General features: G+C 40.8%; 2 protein-coding genes across 2 annotated transcripts; one reads left to right on the top strand and one right to left on the bottom strand.

Annotated features, from left to right (window-relative positions):
* The first annotated feature begins 847 nt into the window (after positions 1–847).
* Positions 848–3,644, top strand: LOC306890992 (putative G-protein coupled receptor 160). Its single transcript, XM_079488417.1, has 2 exons — positions 848–952; positions 1,637–3,644. The coding sequence occupies exon 2, from the start codon at positions 1,791–1,793 to the stop codon at positions 2,667–2,669; it is 879 nt and encodes a 292-aa protein (XP_079344543.1). The 5' UTR covers positions 848–952; positions 1,637–1,790; the 3' UTR covers positions 2,670–3,644.
* Positions 3,645–6,373: 2,729 nt separating this feature from the next.
* On the bottom strand, positions 6,374–10,553 carry ndufa7 (NADH:ubiquinone oxidoreductase subunit A7). Its single transcript, XM_079488418.1, has 4 exons — positions 9,626–10,553; positions 9,488–9,537; positions 7,629–7,766; positions 6,374–7,322 (listed from the first exon to the last, which is right to left on the bottom strand). Exons 1-4 carry the CDS (start codon positions 9,674–9,676, stop codon positions 7,247–7,249), a joined length of 315 nt encoding a protein of 104 aa, XP_079344544.1. The 5' UTR covers positions 9,677–10,553; the 3' UTR covers positions 6,374–7,246.
* Between the last annotated feature and the right edge of the window lie 2,073 nt (positions 10,554–12,626).

Here is a 12,626-nt window from a genome sequence, read left to right as displayed (position 1 = left end):
ACAGGTTTGACTCTCGGGGAGTACAAATGTCTTCCAGATGCATATATATAGCCTACATGTAAAGAAACAAACACACACGTTTGTGTTTGTTTAATGAATGAAGCGTGCGATCTGCGAGTTGTCACCGCTTCACGTGACCGAGGGAACCGAGGGCTAACCGTTCTGAGAAAAGACAGCGAGCGTCTCATAAACCCAACACAGCTCTGGTGCAATGACCGTACAATGATGACGACGGGAGATACTGTATTCTCACACTAGAAGACGTGCTTCATCATCGCAGGTATGATCTGTCTGTGTGTCTTCACATGACCTAAAGATGTTTAGTGTAGACTGCTCATTCGTAACGGTCAGATATGAACTGGATGTTGTCTTTGTGTTATACTGTTGTTTACACGGCAACTCGGGTGAAGGAGGATTTGTGTTTATACCACAAAAACACAATCACGTTAAACAAGAGAAAAACCTGTGACACATACACTCCTAAACAGGACCTGACAGACAACATGAGGGATCAAATACACACGTCACCAATCAAAATAATAACAATGTCAAAAGATCTTCCTCTTTCTTCTTTATAGAAAAATACGACGAAACAGTTCATTGCAGTGGTTTTGCTCTCATGTATTCATAAAGCTTTCTATCTTTAGTGAAATGATACAGCAGCACCTGTCATAAATATTAAAAGACACTGGTCAATTTTTCATCCACATGCCAGCTGTGAAACTTGCAAAACAGGCAATACGAGAAATACACCCTGATGATGATGTCACATGGACAGGCAGTGCTTGATTGGACAGTGAAAAGGGAAGCAGTAAAGAGGTGTGGATGAAAGAAAGTTCTGCTCGACGGACAAAATACTTTTTTCCTCACACGGACAGGATATCATGACACACAGCGCGCTCTTCATTCTGATCGACCTCTTCTTATATTAGCGCTTTCAAGATTTCACACGGTACAAAAATTCTTTCAGCACTTCCATAGACATGCATTTAAAAAGCATAAAGTTATCATGTATGAACTGTATGTGTTTCACATGTGTAGATTGATATACGTGTCACAGGATTATGTTTATGAACAACATACTATTATTATTTTACAGGAAGCTTTATATGTTGATAACAGGTTTATGAGAAGGGTCAGTGACGGTGACGGGAATTGTATGTTAAACTGCTTTGTTGTTCTCGGAGTAACAGAAGTGATCTGTATAAAAGTCAGGGGGTTTTGAGTAAAGATCTCTATAGATTTAAGAACTCTTTTGTTCCAGCTGCTATTGCTTTTCTTACTTCTTTAATGCCATATTCATTTTCTCTTTGTGTTGTTCCTGATATTGGGTAATGTTCGCTCGCTACCTTGGAGATGATTAAGCCTTGAACCCTTGAACACTGAACTAAATGAAAATAAATAAAAAATGAAACTTAAAGTAAATAACAAGAACACTTTATTTTCTGAATTTCATTTGAAACATAAGAAGAAACGTAGAGAAGAAATCGTCTGATTAACCGACTCTGATGATTTTTTTCTGGTTTTAACTGATCATAAACGACAGCATCATGACTCCTTTTTGCACTAGAAACATAAAACACATGTCCAAAGTGCTTTTAGGGGAATGAATTTCTCTGTTCTTTTGTGTTTTCAGAGCGAGCACACGTTGATGATGATGATGATGGTGGTGATGGGCGCGCTGTCGTCTCTGGGCTCCGGCGGGAACTTTTTTCATGACGAGACTCTTCAGTATCTCATCATTCTGAGCACTAAAGTCCACGCTCAACACACTGGTTTTGTTCTTTTGGATGAGCAGTATACACAGATCGCTCCTGGGGCTCTTCAGCATCTCCATGTACGTGGCTGATGTGATGCTGGCCAGCAGTGTCTTATACGTGTGGCTGTTCAGAGAATCCACCTCCTCCTCCATGTGTCTCATCCTGGCACACACTTCCACCGTCTACACCATTCTGCCTCTGCCCATCATCATGGCGGCGGAGCTCGACTACGCTACATACCCCATGCTGGAGGCGGGGCGCAGGTGTAAGCGCAGGACTGTTGTTTACTGCATCACTGTTGCTCTTCTGTGGGCATCAGCGTGCATGTGCTCCTACCGCTACACTGACGCTCGTCCCGTAGAAATCAACAAATATAAAGACATGAAGATCCTCGTGTGCCGTGTACATGGATCTAAGGTTGTGTCTCACTTCTGCGCAGAGTTGTCTGTCGTGGTGGGCGTCGTCCTTCTGCTACATCTCAAGAAGCTGATTGGCTGGATCAGAAGAGCAAATCAAATGTCGGATTGTGCGGATCTTGGGAAAGGTCTATACGTGTTTTACGGTCCGCTCGGGGGACGTGGAGATCATTCTCCGTCTCTGTTTGTGAGTCTAACTCTAGGTTTTGCCATGACATGGACGCCGTATCTGTTCATATGTGTGGCATGTGATCTGGTGGGTTTGGGTGTGCCGGCGTACGCCAGCGTCAATCTCCTGTGGATGGCCTGTGTCAACAGCGCTCTAGCTGGCGCGGCCCTTTGGTGTCGGTGCGACAGGGCTGGACCTTTCTTAAACGTCCCGGACGACATCTGTCAGTGGAGTGTTTACTGGCATTTGAGCAAAGGCTCAGAGTCTGTGTGCACACTCCATCTGTCAGACACAACTACACCTGTGTTCACAACATCTTACTGAACCGGTCCGGTCTTCAGACTTGAGCTCTGTGACTCAGTGGAAAGTGTTGAGTAGACTGACAGCTGGAGTCTTATCTCCATCTTGGTTCAAATGCTTTGTGAGATCTGTGTATGTTTAGGGAGAAGATGTATGTCACGATGTGTAGTGCCTAAATAAGGGATGTGTATCCTGGCACACGACCACTTTGTATGACGGGGACTGGATAAAAGGAGAACTCGGACAATACAAATGTCCTTCGTTTTTTCTCTCTCTCCCTCCCTCCCTCCCTCAGGTGTGTGTGTGTGTTCATCAAAACCACAACATATCATGATTAAAAACTGTCTGCTTCTGCCATGATTGTTATTGACCTGTTCTTCTTTCACCCACTGAGGTCACTACAGCTACAGCATCTCTTCAAACATCTGAACTCTAGGACCGGTGTAGAATTAGATTTCATAGATTCACACGGCACCCGATTCATTACTGGCAATAATAACACATGTTATCGTTCTTATCCACCCAGACTAAACTGTGATAAAATAGTGAACTCTCATGGAAAGCAGCTGCTGCAGCTCTGCCGAAGTTTAGATTTATACATTATTAAAGGCAGATTAAGAGGGGATTCTTTCGGTCATTACACATACAGCTCAGGTCTTGGTAGCAGTACAGTAGACTATGCAGTCACAGACCTGGACCTTTCATCTTTGAGAGCATTCACAGTCAAACCTTTAAAACCTTTCTCAGACCACAGCCAAATCACACTCTATATCAAACAATCTGAAACAATAACCAACACTATCAGGAAACACTGTCCAATGAACAAAATAACATCATTCAAATGGACACAAATTACACCAGTGCCATCAGATGCACAGAAATACAATCTCTCTTGCTTTCATTTCAAATGCATCAATACCCTAAAAATCAACTTGGCATTAACCAGGAAGTGAAAGATCTTCTACAAAGTAGCACAAAAAAAGTGATCTGACACGCACCAAAACAAAGAAAAAGAAACCGGACACTGACAAATGGTTTGATTCAGATTGTGGGGTTCTAAGAAAAAAACTTAGAACTTTATCTAACCAAAAACACAGACAACCACAAAATCAGGAACTCCGTCTTCAATACTGTGAGGCATTGAGACAATATAAAGCCACTCTCCGACATAAAAAAGCTAAATTTATGCAGGACCAGATTGAAGAAATTGAAAAATCATTAAATTCTGGAATAAATGGAAATTATTACACAAACCAAACCAAGAAGATCTGGGAATCCAAGATGGAGAGATATGGAAAAATCATTTCCAAGAATGATATAGCTCAATTGAGATTGAAAATAACAACCAAAACGAAATCATTAAACAAAATTGGAAAGATCAATTAAAGCAAATCAAAACCCTTTAGATTTCCCCATAACAATGAAGGAATTAGAAGAGAGATTGAGAGCACTGGAATCTAAGAAAGCCTGTGGTGTCGACGGCCTCTTAAATGAGATGCTGAAACACACAGATGAACACTTTACACTGGTGATCCTGAAACTCTTTAATGATGTTCTGTTAGGGATGGGCGATATGGCCTAAAAAATGTATCCCGCTAATTTCAGCCATTTATTGCGATAACGATAGCAATGAAAATAATATATATATATACATTTAGATCTATTATTATTATACATTATTTTCTTCTGTAAAATCTCAGATTATGTTATGTTTAAGTTGTGTTCAGTGACTGTGCTGAATAACATCACACACAAACAATTACACAATAATAATTAAAATCAATTACAAGTTTAAAATGTAAATAAAGTTTCTGTATTTCTTTAGACTCTCATGGTGCAACAGTGGCAAAAATAGTGCAAATGTAGCCGGCCCCACTCGCCCCGCTCTCCGCGGGCTTCAAACCGACGTCGGTCCGAATGGGAGACGGGCGCTCTAACGAGGAGGCTAAAGACCGCAGTATCTAGCGTCTGTCGCTGGAGCGTCTCTGTTGGTCGGGGAGTGAGGCTTACACACTGCACAGCTCTTCACTAGTTTGCACCCGTTACACAAACAGCAAAAGTAACAATCACCAACCATGTCTTGTGTTTCAAATTTACAAGTACAACTGCAAATAAATCCTGATAAAGTTACAAACATGTTAAAGTAACCTGACGAAGTAAATAAGTTCAGTGAGAATGACACACTCTTTGTATGTACATTTTATACGTATGTGGAACATGCTACCACCAAATAGGTGTTATATTTGTAACACTCTAGTCCCATGGAACTAATTGTAAAACAAACTGTTATCAAAAAGTAACGATGTCTTCAGATAGTTTAAAAAACACAAGAATGATCAATTTAAAATCAAATGAATAAAAAACATTTAACGTTGTAGTGAGGTAGGCGGGATGAGAGCCGGGATGCGAGGCCGGTGCGTGAGTGATGACGAGTGTCAGCTGTATGCGCACCGGTCTCGTATCACCGAGGAGATTGGGAGCATAAGAGGACGAGCAACCGGACCGTCAGTGAGAGAGGACCAGGCCTGCTTTTGTTATGGTTTGTGTGTCGCCGGCAGTCGCCCGTCTATTTGCGTTGCTTTTAATAATTAAAAGTCCTTTTATGTTCGCCGGTTCCCGATCTGGAATCAGGGCCTCATCAGTCCCATTTATAAGAACGGAGATAAACTGGACCCGAACAACGACCGAGGCATGAACCCTCTCCTACTACGGCCTCTTCTACGGGCTCCCCTCCTTCTACGGCCTCCTCTATACCATTACACATACCTCCAAACACATACCATTATAAAGCCCTGAAAGACCAAGAGCTACGATTAGCAGAGTCCTCTGTGTCAGTTGATACTGACCGACCCACAGACAAAGACATCACACAACATCACATCACACACTGGAAAAACATCATTCAAAACCAACATAAACTTGAATGTTAAACGGCACTTAATCCAGATTTTATCTTTGCAAACTCCCTGATGACAGTGACCGGTGTGAAACTGAGAAAATCACTGATAAACTACAGACTCTGTGATCACAGTTCAGCCATCGAGACGGGCCGGAGGAGAGGTTCTGTTCTCACTGCAGTCTGAATGCCCAAAACATCAGAAGTCAATACTATCCCAAAATTAACAACATATTTACCCATTTTACAAACTGCAGTTCAAATGAAAAACAACTGAGTGTGCAAATATAACTGCAAGAGGGACACGTGAACATTCAATAAATATATATATATAAGAAAATATATTATATTACATTTACACAAGATTCACTTGAACGTACATATTGTTGAATTGTAATTATTCAGTTCTTTAGTTAAAAGTAAAAGTGATTTCTGCATTACTTGTGTTTCTCTTTACTTAAAGTTATTATTGTTGTTGTTATTATTATTTGCTCTCTTCCCTTTTACAGGAGATCAGTTGTACATGATTTTTTTTCTATGCTTTGTCAACGTTCACATACCTGTCCGCCGATGGTGACGTCAAAGAACACGATGGGATTGTTGGGGTTTGATGGCTGGACGTTCATGACCGCGCTCACACTTTAAACTATAAATATAAACTACAGATGTCCGCTCACGAGCACCACGCGAGAGCAGTTCAAACACGCGTGACGTCACTACGGCAGAGCAGAGAGGACACGCTACGGGCACAGCGCAGGGCCAAAACTCTGCATTCGGTTCAGTCACGAAACTATCATTTCAAGGTTCCCCTGCAAAAAAAAGAGAACTTCCTATCATAAATCATGCTTTATTAAGACTTACTCAAAACAACCCAACTGAAGTTACATTGATATAACTTGGAATGAAAAAAACTGTTATTTCTATATCTGCGGCAACATTTAAGAGGTGGTTTCTCGGAGGGGATGACATTCAATCGGGACTAGCCCTAGTTTGGGACATTTAAATCGTTTCTACAAACATGCATTAGAAAAAAAAACATCTCTTTTGTGCATTTGAAGTCATAATAAAAGCACTGATGTATTTAAAGACGAATCCCTATACAGGACACCACCCCAAAGAGACTTTCTCTTATCCCAAACTCACTCAGCGCTCACAGAGCAAATGTCCTCCTTCACAACATGATCTGTTTCTGAAGAGGACAGCAGAACATGGCCCGCTGCGTCTCTTTAACAGGAATCACATCTATCTCTTCTTTTAGAAACTCTTTCAAACTGCCCAAACATAAGAAACAGTTCATTGATGAAGGGATGTATTAGTGTCATTATAACAACTCTTATTCATGTTGCATGTGTAGATTGGCCCATACTGACACACACACTGCTATTAAAACAGGAGGGAGGAATTGGAGCGCTCGGTGCGGTCACGTTTTGCTCCAACATGCAAACAAAAAGTTTTTAGCTTGAAACAAACTTTATGATCTCATCACATGCGTTTGATGATTTTATAATAATGAAGGATTTTATTGAAAAGTACACTTGATGAAGAACAAATCTAACAGAGCGTCACATAAACATTCTTCCATTAATCCTGAAATGAAAAGTACACTCACAGACCATGTTTCTGCAATGTACACATTGTTTTTTATTATGAGTTATACACAAGTTTATTAAATACATTAACAGTGCCCTAGATTAGAGCCCTGAATCTAGTCAGCGCTCAGCGGAAGCTCCTTTAACTGCGGTCCAGGTATAACCGGCACTTTGGGCTTTCCAGGAGCATCACTGTGAACACATGAAAAGACAGATTTATGTCAGAAACTAAAGCACTTTAAGCTGAAAGAAACTGCAAAGCTTTCCCAGCAGACATGAACAGATGAAACGTATCACAGAGACAGTATGAATTGAGTTTATTGGCTGCTGGAACCTTCAACATCAGGGTTGGGCTGTACAGTCACACGTCAACAATAATAATACAAAACAAGCACAAGCGTCCTGATACTTCTCATTCGTCTAAATGATTCTAGTGACTGCTCATTTCTAGTTCATGATCATTTCTATTCACATGGACTTATTATGATTGCAACTGACCTTCCAGCTGTTAGGGTTTTCTGAGAAGACATGACCACTGTTGCTGGACCAGACTCTCGCCGTCCATCTCTCTGACAGTAGTAGTTATTTGCAAACTTATGACTGGGTCCAACAGGGAGTTTGGGAGGCGGTTGAGTCCTGCCATCAATAAAATGTACATTTCGATTTAGTCATTTAGCAGACGCTTTTATCCAAAGCGACTTACAGATGAGGAAACACTGGAAGCCATTATAACAACATAGGCAACAAAATACATGAGTGCATCAAAACTAGTCCATTAAACAGTATACAAAGCTAAGAATAGTGAGGTTAGTATTTTATTTTATTTATTTTTGAATAAGGAAGAAAGAAAGGGAAAAGAATTAGGATAAATCAATCAGCGACGTGTTGACGGAAGAGATGTGTTTTCAGGTGTTTTTTAAAGATGGCAACCGAGTCTGCTGATCTTGTAGCAGCTGGTAGATCATTCCACCAATGTGGAACAGATCCAGTGAAGGTACGGGAGAGTGACTTTTTTCCTTTTTGGGATGGTACCACTAGTCGTTGTTTCCTTTGCAGACTGCAGTGATCTGGCAGGAACATAGATCTGCATTAGCGAGTGGAGATACGATGGTGCAGACCCGGTGTTGGTCTTGTAGGCCAGGAGCAAAGCTTTGAAGAAAATAACCTCATTCATTCATTCATTCATTCATCTTGTTCACACTCATCATTGACTGGTTATTTATTCTTCATTAAAGACTTTTCACCAAATAATGTAATATCTGAAATTAATGCAAATGTAAATAAAAAGTATTTGTATGATAAAACATACTATATACACACACAAATGGAAACTGTATGTATTGGCATGTCATTAACCCATATTAAAATATTATAGATCTGCTTAAAGACTCAATGCAAATGTATAGAATATGTAAGATTAATGTGACCACACGTCCCCGTTTTTTGGTGTTCTGTCCCGGACTGGAGCTGTCTCCGTTTAAAACAACCAGAAAACACACTGAAAAACCCCATCACCAAACAACCGTGTAGTGATCGTGTACACCAGCAGAGGGAGCTGTAAGCTACACTTATGACGCGACGCCGTCAAGTTCTGATCAAAAGACTAGACGGTAAAAGTTATCGGATCAAGGTACTAACTAGTCACGTTAAAGGAAAGTCAATATATAACAGGGTCAGGACAGGGCTGGATTGTTTTGAAACTTTCCGTCGTCACGACACAGAATGATTTCTTCCCAGCGCTGATCCAGTGATGCCCACACATGCGTACACATCGATATAAACAAATACAAACATTTATCTACACGACAAACATTACATCCGCAGAAAAGACACGTGTGCTCAAAACCAGCCTAACATGCCAATAAAACGCGTAATGTAAAGGTCCATCTCAACAAGCACAAACATAGAAAGCTCAAGTTTTAATAACTGACTGTATACAACTTGTAAACATATTAAATACAATTCGAGGATGTTAAAAATGGTAACTACAGTATTATTTGTCACGTTTTGTGTTAATGAATAAAACTGTTTTGATCATTAGTTAGTGATCACTATTTGTCCATAGAGGTTCGGTCAACTTTAAATTAAAACCAGTTTGATCTGCAAACAATATTAAACTATTGTAAACTATTGGAATTGTACACAAACACATGAATAGTTATGTGGAACAATAAAAAAAGATTTCAATTTTAACTAGAAAACGTCCCGGTTAAATGAAATCTGGTCACCTGATGGAAGACATTAGTTCAGCTTAAGGAAATATATTATCTTAACAAAATAAAAAAAAATCACTTTTGTTTTAAGACAATGAACTCGAAAGGCATTTTCATCAATTCAAGGCATGTCTGCTGTTGTACCTCTTAGCGAGTTCCGTGTATCGCAGTTGTAGTTTAGACTGGAGATCATGCTGTGAGAAAGCAGAAGGGTACACGCATGTTACATGTGTTTATGATGGCGCGCACACACACACTTTGAGCTGATAAACACACACTGACCCCGGACAGATAGTTCCTCAGTCTCTGGATGATTCTCGTCGCAGACGCCATGATGTCGATGATCCGCCTGAAGGTGAACGCGCTCGCGCTGCTGATCTCCGTCAGGCTGTCACTGGATCAGCTACAGTCAACGACAGCAGCACTCGTGAAGCCTTCGGATGCGGTGACGCTGATCCCGGGTCAGCTACAGACCGGAAACATTCTTCTTCTTCACTGCTACTGCTGGATCAGACAGTCGCTCAAGACATCAGCGCCATCTGTCGCATCAAAAGCAAACGACAGCACTTACGCCGGCTTGCTATTTTCTTCCTCACACAAAACTGTGTTAGCAGTGACGTCCAGCTGCACGCGGAGAATATCAAACACTGTCCGAATAAAAGTGTCATTATATCTTTAGTTTCTGCCATTGTGTAGTTTTCGTGTAGTTCTATTATAAACAACATTCCACGTCAGTCATGGACACGCATGCTTGTTTTATAAAGTGTATTTCTGGAGGTCTGGGACACTGGATATGTGTTTTACGGCTCTAAATGCAGCAGACGAGCTCGTGAACTTCAACATGACGTAGTTTCATGGGTGGGAATATTGCAGGACCACCCATTATAGCATAAGATCTGCAGCAATAACGCCCATACATGAGTCCGTACAGCGGCGGCGAACCCTACAGCTATCACATAAAACAACAATAACACATCTATCTGGATTATAATCTTCATCATTACAGCGCAGAAACACTTCAGCCGACGGGTAAGACAAAACTTCACTTCTTCACAATGTTTGTTTGTATGTTGTACTTCTACAGATCAAACATCAGAGTTTGTTGTTGATAAACTTTGGGCTTCAATGTAATGTGTGTCTTTCAAAGTCATACCAGGGAGCGCGCGCACGTTTATGAAACATGACGAAACTCTTTTATTCACGCGATATTACGCACTTTAATGTCAACACTGTCACTTCACGCTAAGTTAAAGTCTTTCTAGTGGCCAATGAATCAGAAGCATGATGGGAAAACTGCTTTACACTGATGGGAAATGAAACAAGTCGTCCATTGTGTCAGATATAGACACGGGCCGCTATGAGATTTTGGCGGTATAATAACCTTCATACAAATATACCACGGTTTCACGATGTCTCGGTATTTACTACTACAACACTAAAAGTGTCTACAAATGTCTGCGTATACAAAAACAACGTTTCAACTAGACACAATACACTTCAAACCTCGGTATACCTTGAAACCGGTGTTCAGCCCATACCGAGTCAGATCAACTACAAACTTGTTTCCATTCTCTCATATTTCCTTCCATGTTTTTATGTTTGTGTACATGTTCATAATATAAAGAAATCTACGTTTAAACTATGTTTGGTTGAAAAGAGTCGAGACCCAGATAGCACAGGTACATCTGAAAGATGTCTGCTAAAGATCTGGAAAACATCTTAGAAAGAGCTGCTGTACATCCAATCCAAATCATACACATCTTACAGACGTCTTCTAGAGGTCTATCTGACAGCAGACGTCTCAGAGATGAAGGGCAGGTGAGCAAACAGCATCTGCCAGATGTCAAACATGTACTTGAATCCCCCGAGATGACTCACTTTCACTCATATTCATTTCCCTTTCAAAACCCCGGGAGTGCTGTACAGTGTAAAATACAACAAAGAAAAAGACACGATGAGAGTGTTACACCCTGTTGAGCACCACACACACCTCCAACATTAACTACAGATGAATGCAATGCAACATCAACTTGAGAAATATGAGATGACGTCACGCTGTGGTCCTGATGGTACATCCTTCATCAAGACACTATGGACTCATTGTTCAGCTCCAGCTCTGTCATTTGAAAACACTGAAGAATCACATGCTTCAGGTCTCATGATGTTATTTACAGGTCACCACCGTCCTCCATACTCTGTCTACTTCATCATCAAAACACTCCAATCGCCCCTAACCCGCTTTAACACTGTCTAGCTGTTGAACCAGATCATGTGTTGTGTAATATAGCGACTTTCTCTCCGGTGAGTTGTTGACAGACACACAGCTGAGTCTCTTTCTCTAAAGCACACCATGAGGATGATGATCGAGTGTCTTTACATGGACTTTAATACACATGTCTCATCACAGTAAATGAATTCAGTTCCACAGGATGAAGTGATGGACGTGATTCATAAAGAGAGATTCCTGTGATGGGTTTTTGGCTGTTTTTCCACAGTATTATGTCTTCGTTTTGATGTGTCTTTGGCTTATTTTGTAAATGTGGTGGTGTCGTGCACACGTGAGATGTGTGTGAATATCTTCGGGTTATTGTGGTGGAAGTGCTGATGTTAGTAAAGCAGCAGAAATCACTTCAGCTTCTGTTGTCTGCTCTTAGTTATCTCTCTATGACCACTAAACCATCTGCCATCTCTTGCACATGTGATGTGGCCTCAACCTACAAAACAGAGTTGAGAATTTAACTCAAGAAATAAGAGATCAACTCATTTCCATTTTTCTCTTTGGCAGTGTTAAAGTGATCCTTCAGCACTGAACACCTACTCTAGAATAACCATCAACTCAATGTGACAGTGTCATCGTTTACTCAAACCCGTCTTCTTCAGAACACGACAGAAGATATTTTGAAGAATGTTGATCATCAAACAACACTCAACTCCATTGACTTCCATTGTGTGAACACAAAACCCCTGAGATGTTTCTCAAAATATCTCCTGTTGTGTTCCACTGAAGACAGACTCACGAACAGATGAGAGAGAATAAATGATGACAGAAAGATAATCACAAACATGCTCTTCATATGGAGTAAAAGGTCCTCTGCTCAGTTGAAGAGTAACTGGATATGATTCCGAGCTGAATGTGAGTAAACAGAATGATTCCAGAAGCTGGAGATGAGGAACAATGAGCGGATGCTGATGTGTTTCCTCTGACTGCCGCTGCTTTAACACCTACACAAACAAAAGACACTGATAGATAACACACTGTGTGTGTGTGCGTGTGTGTGTGCGT

The sequence above is a fragment of the Barbatula barbatula genome, assembly GCF_947034865.1.
Source record: "Barbatula barbatula genome assembly, contig: scaffold_214, whole genome shotgun sequence".
Lineage (NCBI taxonomy): Eukaryota > Metazoa > Chordata > Actinopteri > Cypriniformes > Nemacheilidae > Barbatula > Barbatula barbatula.
The sequence above is the reverse complement of the archived record's forward strand: the minus strand, read 5'-3'. Positions and strand labels throughout refer to the sequence as shown.

Bases quoted from the DNA above. Each gene is read 5' to 3' on its own strand.
- LOC306890992 (XM_079488417.1), top strand. From the start codon at position 1,791: ATGAGCAGTATACACAGATCGCTCCTGGGGCTCTTCAGCATCTCCATG.
- ndufa7 (XM_079488418.1), bottom strand. From the start codon at position 9,676: ATGGCGTCTGCGACGAGAATCATCCAGAGACTGAGGAACTATCTGTCC. The intron at 9,538-9,625 runs GTCAGTGTGTGT...GCTTTCTCACAG, and splicing joins TGAGGAACTATCTGTCCGGG to CATGATCTCCAGTCTAAACT. The intron at 7,767-9,487 runs GTACAACAGCAG...TATTGATGGCAG, and splicing joins TACACGGAACTCGCTAAGAG to GACTCAACCGCCTCCCAAAC.